General features: G+C 40.2%; 3 protein-coding genes across 11 annotated transcripts in view; 1 reads left to right on the top strand and 2 right to left on the bottom strand.

Annotated features, from left to right (window-relative positions):
- The window catches only part of apba2b (amyloid beta precursor protein binding family A member 2b), a 28,811-nt gene extending 22,787 nt beyond the window's left edge, over positions 1-6,024 (top strand). For 2 of the 3 annotated variants that reach the window (XM_088371211.1, XM_088371210.1), the window contains 6 exons: positions 731-916; positions 1,628-1,807; positions 2,976-3,188; positions 3,277-3,396; positions 3,984-4,124; positions 4,219-6,024. In XM_088371211.1, coding sequence (XP_088227337.1) covers positions 731-916; positions 1,628-1,807; positions 2,976-3,188; positions 3,277-3,396; positions 3,984-4,124; positions 4,219-4,290 — 912 coding nt within the window. In that variant the 3' untranslated portion in view covers positions 4,291-6,024. The remainder of the gene's footprint in view (positions 1-730; positions 917-1,627; positions 1,808-2,975; positions 3,189-3,276; positions 3,397-3,983; positions 4,125-4,218) is intronic. The other variant, XM_088371212.1, reaches the window with a different exon arrangement.
- sord (sorbitol dehydrogenase) lies at positions 3,941-10,936 on the bottom strand. Of its 5 annotated transcripts, XR_015857525.1 has the most exons (10): positions 9,877-10,168; positions 9,342-9,375; positions 8,916-9,080; positions 8,536-8,695; positions 8,297-8,415; positions 7,735-7,800; positions 7,475-7,653; positions 7,061-7,182; positions 6,731-6,947; positions 3,941-4,113 (listed from the first exon to the last, which is right to left on the bottom strand). XR_015857525.1 is itself a non-coding variant. In XM_088371215.1 (9 exons), the coding sequence occupies exons 3-9, from the start codon at positions 9,064-9,066 to the stop codon at positions 6,782-6,784; spliced, it is 963 nt and encodes a 320-aa protein (XP_088227341.1). In that variant the 5' UTR covers positions 9,067-9,080; positions 9,342-9,375; positions 10,628-10,936; the 3' UTR covers positions 5,199-6,781. The 5 variants fall into 5 exon arrangements, 4 of the variants coding, with proteins under 4 accessions (XP_088227341.1, XP_088227340.1, XP_088227342.1 ...); XM_088371215.1 differs by lacking the exons at positions 3,941-4,113; positions 9,877-10,168 and adding an exon at positions 10,628-10,936 and having other exon boundaries at positions 5,199-6,947; XM_088371214.1 differs by lacking the exons at positions 3,941-4,113; positions 9,877-10,168 and adding an exon at positions 10,179-10,284 and having other exon boundaries at positions 5,199-6,947.
- A 273-nt stretch (positions 10,937-11,209) lies between these two features.
- Positions 11,210-14,174, bottom strand: terb2 (telomere repeat binding bouquet formation protein 2). Of its 3 annotated transcripts, XM_088371217.1 has the most exons (8): positions 13,900-14,168; positions 13,753-13,818; positions 13,016-13,097; positions 12,807-12,946; positions 11,706-11,761; positions 11,565-11,620; positions 11,421-11,507; positions 11,210-11,334 (listed from the first exon to the last, which is right to left on the bottom strand). In XM_088371217.1, exons 2-7 carry the CDS (start codon positions 13,814-13,816, stop codon positions 11,429-11,431), a joined length of 477 nt encoding a protein of 158 aa, XP_088227343.1. In that variant the 5' UTR covers positions 13,817-13,818; positions 13,900-14,168; the 3' UTR covers positions 11,210-11,334; positions 11,421-11,428. The 3 variants fall into 3 exon arrangements, with proteins under 3 accessions (XP_088227343.1, XP_088227344.1, XP_088227345.1); XM_088371218.1 differs by lacking the exon at positions 11,421-11,507 and having other exon boundaries at positions 11,248-11,334; positions 13,900-14,174; XM_088371219.1 differs by lacking the exons at positions 11,210-11,334; positions 11,421-11,507 and having other exon boundaries at positions 11,549-11,620; positions 13,900-14,172.
- Between the last annotated feature and the right edge of the window lie 5,074 nt (positions 14,175-19,248).

The following is a 19,248-nucleotide window of genomic DNA, read 5'->3' as shown; positions in this document are numbered from 1 at the left end:
GCTTGCAGCCCTAGTTTAGCACATGAACATTTCTTCCTTTATGCACTCAATTTTTTTTCCTTATGTTGACTCATTTACCTTGAGCAATTTTTTTTTATCCTTTTTAAGTGTTAAAAAGGGCATTTCAGTATGACTTGTTAAAAGAACAAAATGAAGGTGGATGATTCATTAGTCCCCTGTCAACCATCATCCCCGTGTATCAGGGTTTGCGTGTGTAAGCTTAGTGTGCTGCAATGTTGTGTCTACCCAGTCATCCCAATGTGTATTATCCTAGCATCATAAAATAAAACAGTTTTAAATGTGTCTCAAAGCGGCTTAAATGGGCTTTCTGACACTTAACCATAATGAGAACAATTCCAAAATGGAATGTAAAAACAATTCTAATTAGACTATCTATTCAACCACTACACACTACTACTAATCAAGTGATGAGCTAAACTGCAAATGCAAAATGGAATGATGCAAGTAGTAAGTGGGGGTTTGAAAATATTGACTTATCTCTATCATGGTAGCCTTTATGAAAGCATTATTATTTATCAAAGCATTATGTACTAAATTGAGAGGGTGGGATGAGTAGCATATGTAGCTTTTTTGATCAACACAGACTCTGATCAATGTTTACTGCATATTATAGAAATTATTTTCTTAACAAATTAGTGTGCATTAAGTTTAAATGCAGTCGCACCATGGTGTGAAATCTTTAATTATTGTTGTGTTAATGTGTCTGTAGGAAACAATGATGGACAACGCATTGCGCACCATTTCCTACATCGCTGATATTGGAAACATTGTGGTACTAATGGCGAGACGTCGAATGTCGCGTACAGCTTCTCAAGATTGCATCGAAACCACACCCGGGGCACCTGAGACAAAAAAGCAGTACAAAATGATATGCCACGTCTTTGAGTCTGAGGATGTAAGTGTCTTTAATGATGATGTTATTTTTTCCTTGCTTGTTAAGTCTGAAGAGTAGCATTTGTAATTGCCATGGTGATGCCACATACTCACCGACGTACATTACAGATCTGTATGAAGGTCAATAATATGTTTTACCAATTTGGGAATCTGCAAAATATTTATTATCTATATCTATTATATCTATTACAATGGTTCAAAAACACACATGAAATATTTATTGTCCATAAACAAATATCAAATTTGTGTTTTCTTTATTTATTCATATGGAGGAATTGGCTCTGGCTAGCTAAAATGACTATGGCCTTAGAAAACGCGAACAAGACTACTCCCTTGAGATATTTTCAGCAATGATCTCATATTTTATTTATATATTATTATTTATTTATTTAATCACCTTGCTAAATTGACTCATAGTTTTTGAAAAGCCTATAAAACTGATACAAAATGTTTTCTAATACAATTCTTCTTAGCAAAACATTACGATTCCAATTACAGAAATGAGAAATTTTGCTTTGCATTTTTATGTAATAATTGCTATAATCAGTTACACCAAATTAGATGGAGATATGCATTGAAAAATGCAACAAAATTAAAACCAAACTTCTTTCTGTCTGGGATGTCACCACAATGACTAACATCTTTAAACGTCAAACTTGAATGGCTGACTGGTGACCTTATTTACGATATTTGATTGTGTTTTTGTACATAGGCTCAGCTCATCGCCCAGTCCATCGGCCAGGCTTTCAGTGTTGCTTATCAGGAGTTCTTGAGAGCCAATGGAATCAACCCAGAGGACCTTAGTCAAAAGGAGTACAGTGACATCATCAACACACAGGAGATGTATAATGATGATCTCATTCACTTTTCCAACTCTGAAAACTGCAAAGAGGTGAGTAAGGTTAATTTCTAAAAACCCCAAAAAACTACTACTGTAATCCTCATCCTGACTATCATTTAAGTGTTTGTGAAACAGACACAATCAGAGACTCACCATTATGTTGCACATGTTGGTTCATTAAATGCAGATAATCCAGTAAAATCAGCTCAAAGCATGTCAATTTGTGCCTTTTTTCATGACCGATTTGCTCCATCACCCTTGATGTTGCCATAAATATTACTAGAGGCTTTTGGCGGATTACAAGCTGTGATACATTTTCTGCTCTATATGAGCAGAGAGACTTTGCAAACATTTGTATATCGGTGTATGTGACTTTTGGTTTGAAGCCACCAGCATTATGGGCAAGTAATCAAGCCTCCTGGACAATTTGTGTGATTTAAATGCAACTTCTGATGTAAGACCGTTGGGACCATTGAACTTGAATGACCACATAATTTGGGTTATGGCAATCTTCATACTGAACAGTATATGCTGCTGAGCCGGAGAACTCTATGCACTTTCTCTTTGTACTTGAAAAAGAAGATGTGTTTTTTCAAAATACAGTACCGTATTTTCCGCACTATAAGGCGCACCTAAAAACCTCCAATTTTCTCAAAAGCCGACAGTGCGCCTTATAATCCGGTGCGCCTTATATATGGACCAATATGGATTCGTGGATGAGGACTAATTTATTAAAGTAAGCTTTACGTGTTTATTTTGTGTGTTGTGTGATATTAACATTTGAGCAACGTTGAGTTATTGATATATTGTTATTGTTTTCACTATTTCGAGTGTTACTATATTGTGATTGCACGTTTGAGCAACGTTGAGTTATTCATTCTATGCGCTTTATAATCCGGTGCGCTTTATATATGGACAAAGTTTTAAAATGGGCCATTCATTGAAGGTGCGCCTTATAATCCGGTGCGCCTTATAGTGCGGAAAATACGGTACTTGGTTTAAAGTAGTGGTTGCACACAGAATATGTTGTAAAGGCATTTTTTGAACAGCCAGGTGGCATTGCTATCAGCAGAAAGCTAAGATGTGCAGGCATGCCCCTTGAATTCAACAAAATTGGTCAAATTGGTTATCAGCCAACACATATTGGTCGATCTGTAATGAGTATACAGACTGATGTCTGAGCAGGACTTTGACCTCTCCTCTGCCCCCACAAACACAGCTGCAGCTGGAGAAGAGCAAAGGTGAGATCCTCGGTGTGGTGATTGTGGAGTCCGGCTGGGGCTCCATCCTGCCTACTGTCATTTTAGCCAACATGATGAACGGTGGTCCTGCGGCACGCTCGGGCAAGCTCAGCATCGGAGACCAGATCATGTCCATCAACAACACGAGCCTGGTTGGGCTGCCACTCGCTACCTGTCAGGGAATCATCAAGGTACACGGATAAGACACTCAAATGGAACCGAGAGTCTGTTTTTCAAAACATTTCATTGTATGTCTTTGTTTATTTGTTTGTGCTAAAGGGCTTAAAGAATCAGGTTCAGGTGAAAATGAACATAGTCAGCTGCCCTCCTGTTACTACTGTCCTCATCAAGAGACCTGACCTCAAGTACCAGCTGGGATTCAGTGTGCAGAATGGAATTGTAGGTGGCAGCGACAGCTCAAGTTTGTTTTAGCTTTCTTTTACCCGTCTCAAATTTGTCAGCCAATATTATGCCTGCATTTAAATGTCTTTTCAAGAAATCCCATAATCTTTGGAAAGATCAATTCAATGTAAACTAAGCCTTTCCTAGCCTGTAAACAAATTCCCAGATGGCCAAATATTTTCTATACAATATGTTGTATTTTCCCCCACTAGTCTAAAAACGGCATTCTCGTTAATATTGCGCTTGTGGAATATGTTAAGGAGCAATATTCACCCTATTTTAACCATCCTGCCATTTTCCCACTTGCTGTCGACTGAAAATGACATCGTAGTTGCTAGATCTCAGGTAACAACCAATCACGACTCACCAGTTTTCTGAAGCTGAGCCATGATGCGCATAGTAACGGTGATTAAGATGGATAAAAACGAGTGGATTGTGGATTTAATTCATATTCCACAAATGAAACATGAATCAGGAAACTGTTTTTTGACTTGTTGGGCTGAGCAGAACAGATTACAAAAAACATTTTTGGGTAGATAGTGTATAATATGAGGATTTTTTTTCTTGTATTGCTCTGTCTTTAGATTTGCAGTCTAATGCGGGGAGGCATCGCAGAGCGAGGAGGGGTCCGGGTGGGCCACAGGATCATTGAGATCAATGGGCAGAGTGTTGTGGCCACAGCACACGAGAAGATTGTCCAGGCACTCTCAAACTCTGTTGGAGAGGTGACAGTGCACGCACACACACACACACACACACACACACACACAAACACACATATACACACCTGATTTTTTTTCTTTGTTGCTTGACTTTTAGATTCACATGAAGACTATGCCTGCAGCCATGTTCCGACTCCTCACAGGCCAGGAGACGCCAATGTACTTATAAAGTGATGAACAGACTACTTGTCTATAAAATCATAGACAAAATCAAATATTGATTATTTTTCCCATCCTGTCTTCATTGTATGACACTTGCAACAGCCATTTTGTTTTTTCGATTTCCATCTGAAGAGATTGTGTGAATGTTTTTTTTTTTCTCCATTTATTGGTCTTGTCTGTAATCTTGTTTCCCTTCAATGAGATGAACTTATTGGTACTGAGTGAAGGCCTCACATTGGTTTTATATTCTTACACAGGATGCAATATGTTCAACTGTTCCTAATGATTATGTAAATGTTTTTCTTTGATTTTTTATAATCAGTCTATGCAAAAGGCACTCAAAAAAAAAAAAAAATGTAATCTACTGTTAGAGTCATTACCAGAGCTCTGAGCAACTGTGATGTCATTTTCAATGGACAGCAGTGGCAAAATGGCCCCCCCTCCTGAGATGGATAAAAAAAAAAAAACGGTAGATTATGTCACCTAATTAGTTTTTCACGAATGGAATATTAATCATAATACTTTCGTTACACTAGTGAAGCTTTTTTGTTTACTACCCTTTTAAGCAAAAGATCTGAGGGCACAATGAAGTAGGAAAAGATCTACGTGGTTGAAAGGCACATCCAAACAGCAGATATCATCGGAGAGGCTCTTCTGACAGCTGGAAAGAAATTTGAGCAAAAGCTTTCCAAAAACTCACATTAGTTTGGAGGAGCCCAATAAATAGAAGAATTGCTAAGCTGCTATCAAATAAGCAGTCTTGTGATAAAATGGACCTTGACCTGTTTTAGATTGAACATTTTTTTGATTTCAGCTAATAGCAATACTCCAACAGTTGAGTTGAAAATTAAGCTGCGTTCCATTTGCATAGACCATTGATAAAAATCAGAAAAACATGTATACATCTTGTATAGATTTCATTTTCAGCTTGTTATTTATTGCCCAGATTAATGCTATGTTAAAAGTGTGACAGCAAATGTGTGAGGAATTTTAATGTAAATAGTTTTGTGAGACACAGGACAAGTATGGCAAGAACACCAGATGCAGGATACAGTCATGATTGTCAGTTAAAGCAGAGATGGAAATAATGCGTTTAAATATGTTATGTTAATATAATATACATGTGAATGAAACTACCCAGGGTGAAATTCCATATAGTGTATTTGGTTGAACAGTATGGCAATACAGTTCACACTAAAAGCTGAAGACTTTTCTATAGCTCATGTAGAAACACATACATTTAAATAACGATAACAAAACCAGCAAGATCCATCAATTATGCTTTTGATATTAGTTACTCGTATGGAAAAAATGGTTTCTTCTGTCTGCATCCTGTCGACTATGTTGATCTTTGGTGTTCCTGACTGAAACTCATGTAAACAATGAGTGGATTGTGAATGTAATGTGTTGTGTGAGCTGCCCCATTGCCATACCAAGTATTAGAATGTCTGTACATAAAAAGAAACGTGTCTAGTATTGTGCTTATCATCTAAAGAGAAAACAGTAAAACGCCACAGTTTAATCACTGCAAACATCATCCCCCACTTGAACGTTGGCTTTGGATCCTGGGAGTGAAAGACCAAACTGAATGACACTGTGACAGTAAAAGCCTTACAACAGAGTAACGCTTTTAACATTGCACTGTATTCCATTCAACCACATGAACATTATTGCTGTGCATGCCTCGTAATGTATGTAGTATCATGTCATTGTGGCAGGATAATAAAATCAGCTAAACTTGGCTGCTTGTGTGGGACTGGGTCATACATTGTGAGTGGAGTTTGTTCGCACGTTCTCTGACTTTCTCCCACATTGAATCTAAATTGAGTGGGAGTTGTTTGGCACATCTGCCGCGATATGAAATGGTTCTGGGTTCAAATCTCAGCTTTTGATTTTCTTATTTCAACATATGGTGTAATAAACTCAGGGAGTGTATTTCATGAATTTAATTCAATGACTGCGATCATGCTCTCAAACACATTGTTTAAGCAGTGCTCCACCACCTTTTCCATTGTCAATCGCTCTATTATGTACCATAATGGTAAAATCATGATGTCTGTTTTTTTTTTTTTTTAGGATGAACATCACCCACAAGTTTCAAAATTGATGCTCTAGTTCCCCCCTGTGGCTGTATTTAAGAAACGCATGTGAAGTCGTACCATACGAGCAAATAACAAACAATACATTTACAGTACATACAGTAGTTTTTAAAATGTAAACACTTTAAAATCAGGAGTAAAATCAGTTTGCATCATTTCTAATATTGGTCTTATCATAATGTTACGCTTTAACTTTCATATTTTGATGTGTTTGATAAACAGTCACTACGTTTACATGCCGTCATGTTAAACTCAGTCAAAATCCTGGTTTCTGAAATATTCGGAATAATTATTATATTCCTATGCCCAAATATCTAAGTTAGAAAAGAAGTAACCCAGTGGACTTACTTGGGTTTTCATTGACTGCATATAAACATAGTCAGTCAGTTTCACTGCAGTTTAGGGATTCTGGTCATTCTGGTCACACTTTAACATGACCTTTATCCCAAGACCCTGACGTGTGGTCTCAAATGCCTGAACCGCCTGCTCCAGGGGGAAGCGGTGAGTCACCAGAGGCTTCACATTCACTTTTCCTGATGCCAACATGGCGATAGCCATGGGCCAACTGCAAAACAGTTCACACAGACATTCTTTTATTTTATCATGTGATTCTTAATGGGAATAAAATACAAGAGAATTAACATCCAACATCAGTTTAGAGGAGAGTATTTTACATACGTGTTACAGTAGCGGAAGACGCCTCTGATGTCAACTTCTCTGACGGCTGCATTGAGTAGAGGAATAGTGACCGTTTCTGATCCGAGACCCACCAACACCACCACGCCTCCGGAGCGAGTCGCCTGGAAGAGCACAGCAGCAGTGTCTTACTTGATCAAATGTTGTGTTACAATTATCTTTAAAAACACTACAGAAGAAATTGCATCTGTGGAGTGCCTGCCCATCCATCAAGAGCGAAATCTTGTCTCATGTATTTCCACACCACTGTTACATAACAGTGGAACATGATAGCCGCTCTCACAGCAAGTTCTTACGCCCACGTTTGAGCAGCTGGGCCATTAATGTCATTGTGGACCACTCTAAAAATTGCAGCGCAGATTCTTCCTCTGATATGGCGCCGGCGTGAGTACGTACATAGATGGCGGTTTGGATGCTGCTCTCAACGCCACTGCATTCAATCGTGATGTGAGGCTGAGCTCCCAGGAGGTCCTCCACCTTTTTGGCCAACTGCTGAGGTCCGTCCTCTCGCTTCACTGTCAGCTGGAAGTCTGCACCCAAGTTCTTGGCCATGGCCAAACGCTCAGGGAACAGGTCTGAATGTAACAATAGTGATTAGAGAAAAACAGGACAGGTAATGTTCTCGAAAGGATAGGTTTTGAAGGAAGTCACGTTACCTGTGATGACAACTTGCGAAGCTCCCATTGCCTTGGCCACAAGCAGACAGACCAACCCAATTGGCCCTGTGAGACAAAAATGAATACAAAAGTAGCGGCAATTTTCAATAAACTCCACCATAATGAATAATTAATATTTTTTACCTGAACCCAGTGCTTCTCGATTATTTCTGAGCCCCCAAGGAACAAGAAAAAAATTGCACCCCTCAAACTCTCCACTGTGACTACAAATAGTCATTCTAGAAAAATACACCTCTGATAAATATTGTTTCTCAATATTAAATTATTCATAAGAAATATACTGTAGATTACGACAAAGAATGGCTTGATTAACCTTGTTTTCAAGTCTGCCAAAGAAAAAGATTTGAAGTGCATCATTGGCGTTTCAGTTGTCTGATAGATTGTTTACGCGTGTTAAATATTAGTCTGCTGCTATAAATGTTAATGTTTAGCATTTTTTTCTTGTTGAGACTCATCGACTGACAAAACACATTCCTTACTTGCACCGGCACGATTCAGTCACACAATCACGGTATTAAGTTTCTTTCTTAATATAGAATACCTGCACCACATATTAGCACAGTGCTGCCGAGGGCCACACCAGCCCGGCGACAGGCGTGGATTCCCACCGACAAAGGTTCGATCAGTGCACCCTCCTCAAATGTCACATTATCGGGCAACCTGGAGAGAGAAACACATTTCAAAATGAAGAGGATGTGTGCAAAAATTGAGTAAGATTGTTGCAGTCAGACGACAGGACATTGTTAGGTAATTTTGGGTGTAAGCCTAATAATGTGTTACTTGAAGCAGAAGTCGGCACTGTGTGTGTAGTATCTGCACAAGTTGCCATCATCAGGCGGCGTGGCACAGAAGAAGATAGATGGAGATAAATTGTAGCGCCCATTTTTGAAAAACTCATCCATCTCTCGGGGAACCCCTGGCTCAACGGCGACTCGGTCTCCTAATAGTTAAAACAAAATAAACACGGAGCATTATGATGATTTGCTAGAAATTATGTTTAAAATACAAGTAAATAATGCCACTTCACAGCATATTAGATTATTTTGTCCACACCTGCCTTAGAACAAATTTGGTGCCTCGATCTGTCACTGACCTCACACTAACACATCTTTTACACATTTTGGACATTGTTGCTCTTTCCCATCTGTGAGCACACTCACCAATTTGAAGGTGTTTGACCGCCGAGCCAACTTTGACCACCCGTCCAGCCGCTTCATGCCCCAACACCATTGGCTTTGTCAACACAAAGTCCCCAATGCGGCCGTGCTGCCAGTAGTGGACGTCGGAACCGCAGATGCCAACCGAGTGCATCTGGAGCAAAACCTCTGTCGGCAAAAATACGGCACAGGTACTTTGTATGGAGGGGGACATGCTGAATAGGGAACTGAGTGATTTATTTTGAATCTTCTTTTACTTAAGGTTTTGCACATTTTTACGTGGTTTTAACATCCAATTATTCAACCTGGTGTATTTTTTTTACTTTTTGCTTGATATCAAACCATCGAAATGCTTAATTAGTTGGTGTGCTGTCTGATTGGTTAACTACGTATAACATTTTAAAAGAGACTTGCAGTGGGCTTTCATACCATTGGGACCTGGCTCCGGCACAGGGCGCTTTTCCTGAGGAACACACAAACAAACTGGTGTTGTGATTTATTTGCAAAATGATTTTTCATTTTTGCTCCAGTTGTTGGAATACCAGAAGCTCAAGTGTTCCCTGACAGGATACCCCACCCATCTGTACCTTGCGACTTTGATCCCAATGGAAACATCATAGTCCATTTCCTTTCTGTTAATGTTTAAAAAAGTTAATTGCAAAAGTGTGTTGATACAACTAATGAAAATACGCATAGGTTTCCACGTATTTCGGCGGAATCAATCGCTTGCAGTACGTTTTAAATTATAGCAAATGCGCTGAATTCTACACTGACGATTACTTCCACTATTTAAAAAAAAAAAGCGTTTATAATACTGCAAATTCAAACCATAAAGGTGTGTATTCTTCATGTCTGTAAATGAAAACGAACGGAGGATACCGATTTTCTCGGGGTGTAAGTAAATTGGCACAACATCTGTCAATTGAGCCATTGAAAACAATAACTTTCTATTGCGAGACTGTACCAGTCTGAGGTCCCCCTGGGAGTGCAGCACCACGGACAGGTTTTGCTGTTCCATAACAGAACCGGGGGTGTCACGCGTGTGGAGGGGAAAGAAGCAAACCGAAGCTCAACAGAGTCAAATGCAAAGTTTACAATCATACAGCGTGTGAACGTATATCACCGCCTTCTTTCTGGGGTTGGTACCGCAACAAATACGCGATTAGTTAAACATGAGCGGCGCAGTCCACTGTGAAGGCGTGGACGTATAAATTCTTACAATGATGTCTGCCTTCACACTCACTGAAACATTTTCCCTCAACTTACTATTGCTAGTCATTTTAAAATGTTAAAACAAATAACCACAATCGCCCACTTGTCACTAGGATTTCCTCGATGATCGACTGTACGTGCAGTCTTTACCCCTTTAAAATGTAGTCGTCGACTAATGCGCAGTCGCAGTTTAACACGGTCAGTCTTGCCAGAGATTTTCTATAAAGGAGATCGGCGTATAGAAAGCTGATTTTTTTTCAAATCATTGAACACACATTATAAAATCTAAAAGAATGCATTGAATTAATGCTAGAATACATGGTAGCTCTAACATGTATCCTGTAACCGAATATTTATCAAATGTTCTCATCATTTCCACGTGACATTGCTTGAAATGTGGTAGCGGAGGTCGCAGTAGCCTACTAAGTTCCAAGACTTGTGATATTTGCTTGGAGGCTGTTCTCAACAATCCTCAGAGTAGGCTTTCATGTCCTTTGGAGGACCTTTCTTTCTGCAGCTGGTGCTGAGGATGTTCTCCACCACACATTCGCAGAAGACTGTCCAGTCTGGCACGACCCAGCTTCCAGAAGAAGTAGAGATGTGAGATGCTACTTCTTCAATGTGCAAGGAGGTGTCTGTTCTCTTTGAAGTTCACCACCATCTCCTTGGTCTTCTTCACATTTGTGTAAAGATTGACGCGTATGCACCAGTCCATCAGATGTGTGTATCAGCACACAGCCCTAGGCGATCCTGGCAGTCTGTGGTTTGTTAGTCAGGAATCCCTAGGTTCATCTTTTGCACCACACTCTGCGGGATGATTGCACTGAAATCCCGGAAGTACAGGTAGAAGCAGAAATTCGTGCTTTCCAGGTTTGCACGTTCAAATATTTGAGCAATTTTACTTTGATTATTGATTTACTTTGAGTGACACTGAGCACAGTGTTTCCCTTTGGTATGCCTCTCAATTTTTCCTCACATTTAGTAAAAACACATATCAAGGTAGAATCCAGAAAATTACATCAAGGGGAGAACAAATAAAAAGAAAATAAAAAAATATAATTTAAAACATCAATAACATGTGACGCTTTAATTTAACCCAACAGCATTTAATTCCAGTGAATTACATACAAATGGTTATGATACCTCCATGCAGTGAGAGCTCAGATGGTAACAGTCTCACCAGCTCAATGGGCTGCATGCTAACTTCCCCCTGGGTGAATAAATTGACACGATATATCAGTCCAATACTGATTTTCCATCAACCCAAATAAGGATTTGTAATTGTTTCACATGTACCAGTGTCACTAATTTATTGGATCATTTTCCGGGTCGCAGCATGTGCATAATTCATTCTCTGATGTGCTTGCACTAAATGTGTCACTCCTGTTAGAATAGGAAGATTACTGCATTGTATTCTTTTGTGGTCAATTCTTAACAAACCCGTCACTGATGAACTCTGCTTCCTTGTCATTATCGGCGGCCTGGTCAGCAAAACTCTCCAGGAAACACAAAGAGGCAGAAAGGAGTCAAATGAAGGCAATATTCAACAAATTAGCTATCATTATGTGTCAATAATCATACCTCTGTAGATGGTTGGTCATGCTCCCAAATAAGTCTTCCAACCACATTTCTCATGGCTTAAGACACAAAGAACGCACAATCAGTATTATGTATTAATTATATGTAACTGATTGGTTTCTTTACACACCAGTTACTCTCACCAGACACATTATGGCTGAGTTGGATAACAAGTAGAAATTCAGTCAATTCAATATGAGTGCAGATTTAAAGTGGGTCAGACTTTCAACTTAGTGACCAAAAGTAAAAGCCAAGTTGCAGTTGAGAATCACTGCCACACAAGATTAGGTTGGCCAGCACTCAGTTATTAATGAATGTTCATAATTGAATAATCAGTGGGCTATCCATTTATATCAATAATGCCTTTCTAAAATAATGGTCATCAATCATTTTTAGAAAACATACAAAAAAATGAAACAAACCTAAAACGGAATATTTCCTATTTATTAATCATTTCATATAGTGGGAGAAATGCATCTGTCAACAAAGGAGGGGGTGATAACAGGCGGCCAGCATCTTAAGGGGATAATTTAGGCAAAAACAAATTCCCCAAAACGTCTCCCCCAAAACACAACTTAAGTATTTGTTTGATTAATTAATGTATTATTGTTTTTAATGTTTTTTAAATTAATATGAATTATGTGTTGTCTGTCATTTTGTTGGACCCCTGGAAGATGAGATGGTCCATCTCAAGGGGCTATCCTAAATAAAATAAATTTGAAAATAACGTGTAATTATTGTTACTAAGGAAGGGGCAACGTGACTCAGTGGTAGAGTATTTGTCACTCAACTCTAAAGTTGATCCTCAACCCTGGTGACCAGGTCCAAGTGTCCTTGAACCCCAGTGTGGACCTGGAAGCACCTTGCAGGTTGCCATTGGTGTGTGAATGGGTGAATGTGAGGCCTTGTAAAGTGCTTAGGGCACCGCGTGGAGTAGATAAAAGAACAATATGTGCAGTTGATTTACCAAGCAGGTGAATATTGTGGCTGTGACCGTGGTTGCTGTTTGCAGTAGCTTTGATGAGGTTTTGTTCCTTATTATTTCTTCATTATTGACCTCAAAAGGAATAAATAAACACCTAATTAGGTCAAAACCATCCTCACCATTCTGCACTGGGACCGGAGGCAGCACATAGTGACCGATGCTCACTGACTTGGTACTCTGTCGCTTTCCACATGAACTCAAGAACAAGCTGTGAAAAACTGTCACCTTGTCCCAGATGTACTCCATGCTTTGGAAAATCCTGAAAACAACAACTGCACTTTTAGTATACAACCTACTGGTGGAATGTTGAAACAATCATGACACTAACCTGAGTGTGTCGGGGTGTTCAGCATCATCACTAAAAATATAATCTGCTGTTTTCCAACCCGTAACTATCCCATCTTCCGCGACTACAAGGGAGCAAAATAACACCTCACATCTATCAACACAGCTTAAGACAGGGGTGCCAAACTCATTTTTTTTTGCAGGCCGCATTGTAGTCATAGCTTCTTTCGGAGGGCCATTATGACTCTCAACCCAAATAAATGTATATTATTTTATATATATATATATATATATATATATATATATATATATATATATATATATATATATATATATATATATATATACAGTAAAAGCTACAAAACAAACTTACAAAACAAACTGACAAATAACTCGTTTTCAAATCAGACGAGTAAAAACTGGTCACATATTTTAAAAAAAGATATTAAAAGTGAAGACAATTTGCAATTCTAGTAAAAACACACAAATTTGATGCACAATTTGTCTTCGCGGGCCACATAAAATGATGTGGCGGGCCGTGTCTGGCCCCCGGGCCTTGAGTTTGACACCTGACTTAAGATTAGATTTGTTAAATGTTTTATCTTTTATTCACGTTTAACCATGCACAAACGTAATGTAACATTTGTTAAAATGTTTAATAAGTACTGGTAGATCTTTTTTATTTTATAGACGGGTGTTTTAAGTATAATCACCAACATCTTAAGCTAGTTAGCTAAAAATCAAACTAACAGTTATGTCCACTCATTAAATTGTACTTACGCCAAAAATCCCGAAGTGACACTGAAACACTGCTCGAAAACCAGGCCTTCTTGTTCGCAAACATAACTAAATCGACAAACGGAGTTAAATTAGGTGTCTGTAAAGCCAAGTTAACTTGACGCCACAAAGGTTTCTGTTCTGCCTCACCTCAGCCCTCAAGAGACTCCTAAGTACTTTTTTTTTGGATCAAGTTCAGTATTTCTCTGACTTTCGTATTTTGTAAATTTTAATGATTATATAGCAAGACACAACTACCCAAGGCACAAACACACAACGCCGTAGTTTTTCAGAGGTCTGAATTTCAATGTCTGCCCTTCTAAATTGTACCACTAGATGGGAGCATTTTATAGGGCACATATTAAGCCCATTTAAATCGCCGTTCTTGTTTAAGGCTCAGGACGATTCTTTCAAGTACTGAGGTAAAATCAGGCAACGACTGAGCATCACTTATGGGACTAGTGTTCTTCATCAAGCCTCATTTGCCCTTATATCAAACCAGTGAAACGTTCAGCTAATATTTGATGACGGTGCATATTCTGCTAGAGGTTACAGCTGCCATGAGCGATAACATTTAAGTACATTTAACGCAAGCTTTTATGTTTTCAAATTACAGTTATTCACAACAACATCAGGGTGGCTGTGTGGCACAGACAACCTCGCTCCGCTCAGAACATCAGCGATGGGGTCGTATGCAGGTTAGGTGCTTGTTGCAATCACACCAAAGCACACTCTCCCAATATCCATTCCAGTAATATCATTTAGCCTTGTGTTTTATAACAGTGACAGCCTATTAAAGTGGTTATTGCAGCGCAGGAGTGTTGGCAGGATGCTTCCAATCCAAGTGATGGTCTTGAGATATTCTCAGTGTCACCATGTCATAGGCTTTTTCCCAGAGTATTAAGGGCGACTGCACTGCAATTGCAATTGAGTGCACAGGTTGTGTACACTGACTGGTCCAAGAGATTCACAGCAGCGCTGACTCTGTTGCCATGACAACAGTGAAGCCACGCCCAGTCCACCCCCCTCTCAACCTCCTCCATAATATGTTCAGAGTGGGCTCTTCATGAAAGAAGAACTGGTTATGCTTATTAAACGTAGAAGGCCAAACTCCCTATTATCAAACACCAGTATAAGAATGCATCTGTTCTAGGCTGTAGGTAAATGGAATATTTTGAACAGCAGTGCAGAAAGAATGGATACTACAGAGAATGCTTTGATCGATCTCGATTTCAGCTGTTTTTCATTGTCAGTTGTTTGATTGTTCTCATGTGTGGATATTTTTAGATTTTTAGACTGTTGGTATTCAATTTCATCTGACTTAATCACTAAAATAATAATTAATTCCAGCTCTAATTCCATCGTTATCATTAATTCACTCTTTCTTCATTCATTTTGCACATCCATCTCTTCCCCATGACACGATGATGCACTGTATAGTAATTCATATAGGTCACTCATGGTAAAATCATTGAACCTGTCATCCATTGTTTTCTGTCGAGTTTGTCCACTAAGCTTGCTTCCCACTGGAATGAGGGGAGAATGGGCAATAGTGGTTGAGCTGGCCCAGCCATCCTATGGTCACTGTCCCATAATGACTTAACCTACATTACTGCTGCTTCTCTCTTGGCAAGTATACCAGGAAATGTTCACTTTACTAAGATCTCTATGTAAATGTAACAAATTCTAATTAGCCCAGAAATAAATCAAGCCAGTCATTGAGATTGATCGGCAAAGCTTTGTGGTTTAACACCTTATATCAAGCCTTTTTCCCTACAGCGGAACCTGACACATGAAAGCAGCGGTCTTGAAATTGCAGGTGTTGAAGGATTAAGGGCTGCCGCAGGATGAGGTTTTATTGTTCACCACATCTTTGATGTATTGTCTCGTCAGTTCACTCGTGTTTGCAACATGGAACAGGGATTGACATCCCAGCGTGAGCATTGGTAAACCGAAAATACAATGCCCCCTTGCTTTCCCACATCTCCACAATGTTGGAAACACAGTTCAAAAAGTGATTAACACCGGTGAGATCCAGTTTGTTACTCTCAGGAATAAGATGGCATTCTTTTGTCAACTGCGGCCGTCCCCAATCTTAAACACTGAAGGAGCTATCCGTTCCAATATGGAATGGAGGTCCCAGAGTCCAAGATGGTTGGATGGCTCCAGCAGATACCTGGAGAAACAGCAGTCCTCTCCATCCAGAAGAGCGCACTACTGGCAACAACCCTCAAGATCCCAGCTCTCCTTTAGAGAGCCTGAGCGAGAACGAGAAACCGGCCTGAAACAATATATATTGTGAAAAGGTTAAAAAATGTAAACTACTGCTGTTATGCTCCATTCACCTGCCCTCATCACCTTTTAAATAGTTCCCAATTATATTTCAATCATTTTGGATTGGTTCTTAAAGGATTGCCTCCATCTTATGTCATGCTTTTTGTCAATGTTTCCAGGTGATAATTAAATAATTTTAAAAAAAATAATAATAATAAAAAATAACATAATAAAAAATTCAACATAATGTTTCAATAAAATTACCAGAACAAGTGTGAACATTATTTGCCCTCTCAGTTACTCGCATCCACTATGAGTCATCTTTTGGAGGTAAAAGCATGACGCCACTGAATGATGACCACTCCTTGGGGTTCACACTTGGCTGAACACTGGCTATTTAAAACCACAGCCTTATCTTTATCTCTGTTTTTAATATTCTTTTGCCGTCTTGTATCCAACTTTTAAAATTTCTCCTCAGATAGCAGTGCAACATAAACAGACAATGTAGCCATGAGGCATGTTTTTATCCTCAGCACAATTATTCATGGTGATTAAAAATGTCTGCCTGTTTGTTATTTCTCTAACGTCTAATTAATTTCTATATTTGAGTTGAGCACGTACTAAAAAGACGCGGTACAATATCTCCGTGCACAACGTAAAATCAGGAGGGAAGCTCATTTCTATCATTTTTCTCCCATCACAGGAAGTAACTCAATTGACCTTGATTTGTGAATCGTGAGAGCCAAAAGAGGCATAAATAATTTGGGTTGTTGAACATTGCAACACACATAGGACAAGTTAAAAGTTACGTCACTGCTTCACGCAAGCGTCTTTCCCCATTGATTTAAATAAGGGGTATAAACAGGATAATGCCACTTCTCATTTTTTAGCACAGCGGGTGTTTTTTTGATGTGTTTATTTGGGGACTGGTTCATGCGTTTCACGGATTGGCAACCATTCGCCCACGGGAGAGACTTTATGAAAAAGAAAAAAACATTGCAGTCATTATCAGTACTTTACATTGATTTTAAATTGAGTATTATAAAGTTTATCTGTACTGAAAACGGGAGAATGAGGCAATGACAGAGTTACTTTGGGGAACAAAGGGGAACTTTGTGATGTTTCGGTACACGTAGGGGAGTTTTGGGGCCCTCTAAAACCGATTGGATTCCTCGCTCGATCTGATTCAGCCCTCGGTGAAATTGTTTGACTATGGCTACTGTTGAGGATAAGTTCACAGAAATTTTGTCTCAAGTTTTGGATAATCTGAAGGAGAAAGATAAGAAAGGGGAGAAGGAAAAGTTGCGGAAGGAATGGGTTAAGTTGCAAAAGAAAAACAGTAAGTTGCAAAGAAAGGAGGTGACATGGAGTCGGATAAGTGATGAGTTGTGCCATGAAGAGAAAGAATTATGGGAACAGATAGAAAAGGAGAAGAGAGCAATGAAAGAGGTAAATTGGTGGGAGAAAAGAGCAGCAAAGAAACGGTTTGAAAAAGTAGAAGAAGCGAGACGTTGTGTGCATTTTTTGGCAATGGAAGCCACAGTATGAGTGAAAATCCAGGAGGGGCGAAACCCTGTCACCAGCGTGAGTATGCCTGTAAACGCTGGACCCCAGGTGAGTAAAAAAGCATTGTTGTATCCAACTCTGCCAGTTGACAACAAATTCACCGACTTTTCTCTCCCTTCGGCGCCGCTACCGAACCCACCCCCCATGTTGGACACACCATGTGTGATGGCACCTATGATAGAAGTCGCGGGACAGATTCAGAAAGCTCCAGATATGAACCAGACGGAACACAGATTAATCCGTTGCTACGCAGAGGTGACGGGGCCCTCTCCAACACATCAAACTCCAGGGTTCAACAATACAAAAATTAATGATAGGGATCTTTTAGGGGAGGGGTTGGCAACACCCTCACATTTCGGTGAAAGGCCAACCCGTCCACCGACTGGTCAAAAGGCAGCACCCACATGGCCATTGCTTTTTAATCTGGACGATGCCGCTGGTGTTATCAATGAGGCTCATACTATTATTGATAGTGACACTGATGATAGGACTGACATAACGGAAGCGCGACGTGATTGTATGGACATTGAAAAGGCAGAAGTGGCAGATAAAAAAAAGGGCGTTGATGTTCACAATAAGTATGAATTGAGATCCCAAACCAAGACATTTTCCATACAAATGCCTCTGCGTGACCCGGGCGGGGGTTGGCATTGTGAGCCTATGGAGGTCCGTGACACGCAGGCGCTGGTGGACAGATTACCTAATTTAAACAGAGGGCCCCAGAGGTGGATTTCGGGTTTTATAGCCTTAATGGCGGGGCAAAGAGTGGCTGTGAGCGACTTCCGCGCTGCACTGCGCGGGTGTTGTTCCTTTCACGATGCCAAAAAAATCGAGGAAGCCGCACAGCTGACGACTGTGGGAGATGAGGAGCCGTTTGGGCCGCTTGCTAGCGCAGCATTCAGTGCACTGAGAGAGTTATTTCCTCGGGGGGGGGACAGGCACTCCTGTGTTATCTGAATACACCGAAACGATTGACCCAACAGATTTTTACACGGAATGTGTAGAAAGATGGACTTCCACCACAGGTCGTCACCCTTCCAATACACCTGATGCCACTCAAATATTTAGAGCTTCACTGATTTGCGCCCTACCAGAGGAGGTGCGCAATGAATTGGAAAAAGACCCTGATTTGTTAGACGATGACGACTCCAGATTTAGACGACATGTCATTCATGCGTTGAAGCTGTATGTGAAACACCTCAGAGAAAAGAAGGCTAACAACTCTGAATAGGAACAACAGTTGTTAAAGCTCAATTTGAACAGAGCACGAGAAGAGGCTAAACGGGCCAAACAAAAGAAAAAAGGCAAGGATAACATGATGGTGCTGACTGGACAGTATCGTGGAGCTGGCCGTGGCTGGGACCGTGGGCGTGGCTGGGGAGGAGTTAGACAAACCCATGGTGGAATCGGAAGGGGAAGGAGCGGATGCTTCAGATGCGGAGCCACTGACCATTTGGTGGTGAATTGTCCATACCCACCCTTGCGCATGATGCATCCTGGACATGTCCTGAATGTACAGGGGCCACAAGGGGCTCTTCCAAACCAGGCCCAGAGGCAGCAGGATCCAGCTCAACTCAGCCTGTCAACCAGAAACAGCCTACCACCCTGGCAGTAGAAGAGCTGGATGGGGAACGTACAACAATGCCCAGCCCAAAAGGA

Source organism: Syngnathus floridae, chromosome 3 (genome assembly GCF_059516105.1).
Source record: "Syngnathus floridae isolate MCC-2025c chromosome 3, RoL_Sflo_1.0, whole genome shotgun sequence".
Lineage (NCBI taxonomy): Eukaryota > Metazoa > Chordata > Actinopteri > Syngnathiformes > Syngnathidae > Syngnathus > Syngnathus floridae.
The sequence above is the reverse complement of the archived record's forward strand: the minus strand, read 5'-3'. Positions and strand labels throughout refer to the sequence as shown.

Excerpts from the sequence above, each read along its gene's own strand:
- terb2 (XM_088371217.1), bottom strand. The coding sequence starts at position 13,816 with ATGTTTGCGAACAAGAAGGCCTGGTTTTCGAGCAGTGTTTCAGTGTCA. Across the intron at positions 12,947-13,015 it reads GAACACCCCGACACACTCAG|GATTTTCCAAAGCATGGAGT; the intron begins GTTAGTGTCATG and ends TGTTGTTTTCAG. Across the intron at positions 11,508-11,564 it reads GCAGAGTTCATCAGTGACGG|GAGTGACACATTTAGTGCAA; the intron begins GTTTGTTAAGAA and ends CTATTCTAACAG.
- sord (XM_088371213.1), bottom strand. The coding sequence starts at position 9,930 with ATGGAACAGCAAAACCTGTCCGTGGTGCTGCACTCCCAGGGGGACCTC. Across the intron at positions 8,696-8,915 it reads GGTCAAACACCTTCAAATTG|GAGACCGAGTCGCCGTTGAG; the intron begins GTGAGTGTGCTC and ends TTTAACTATTAG. Across the intron at positions 6,948-7,060 it reads GTCTTCCGCTACTGTAACAC|TTGGCCCATGGCTATCGCCA; the intron begins GTATGTAAAATA and ends ACTGTTTTGCAG.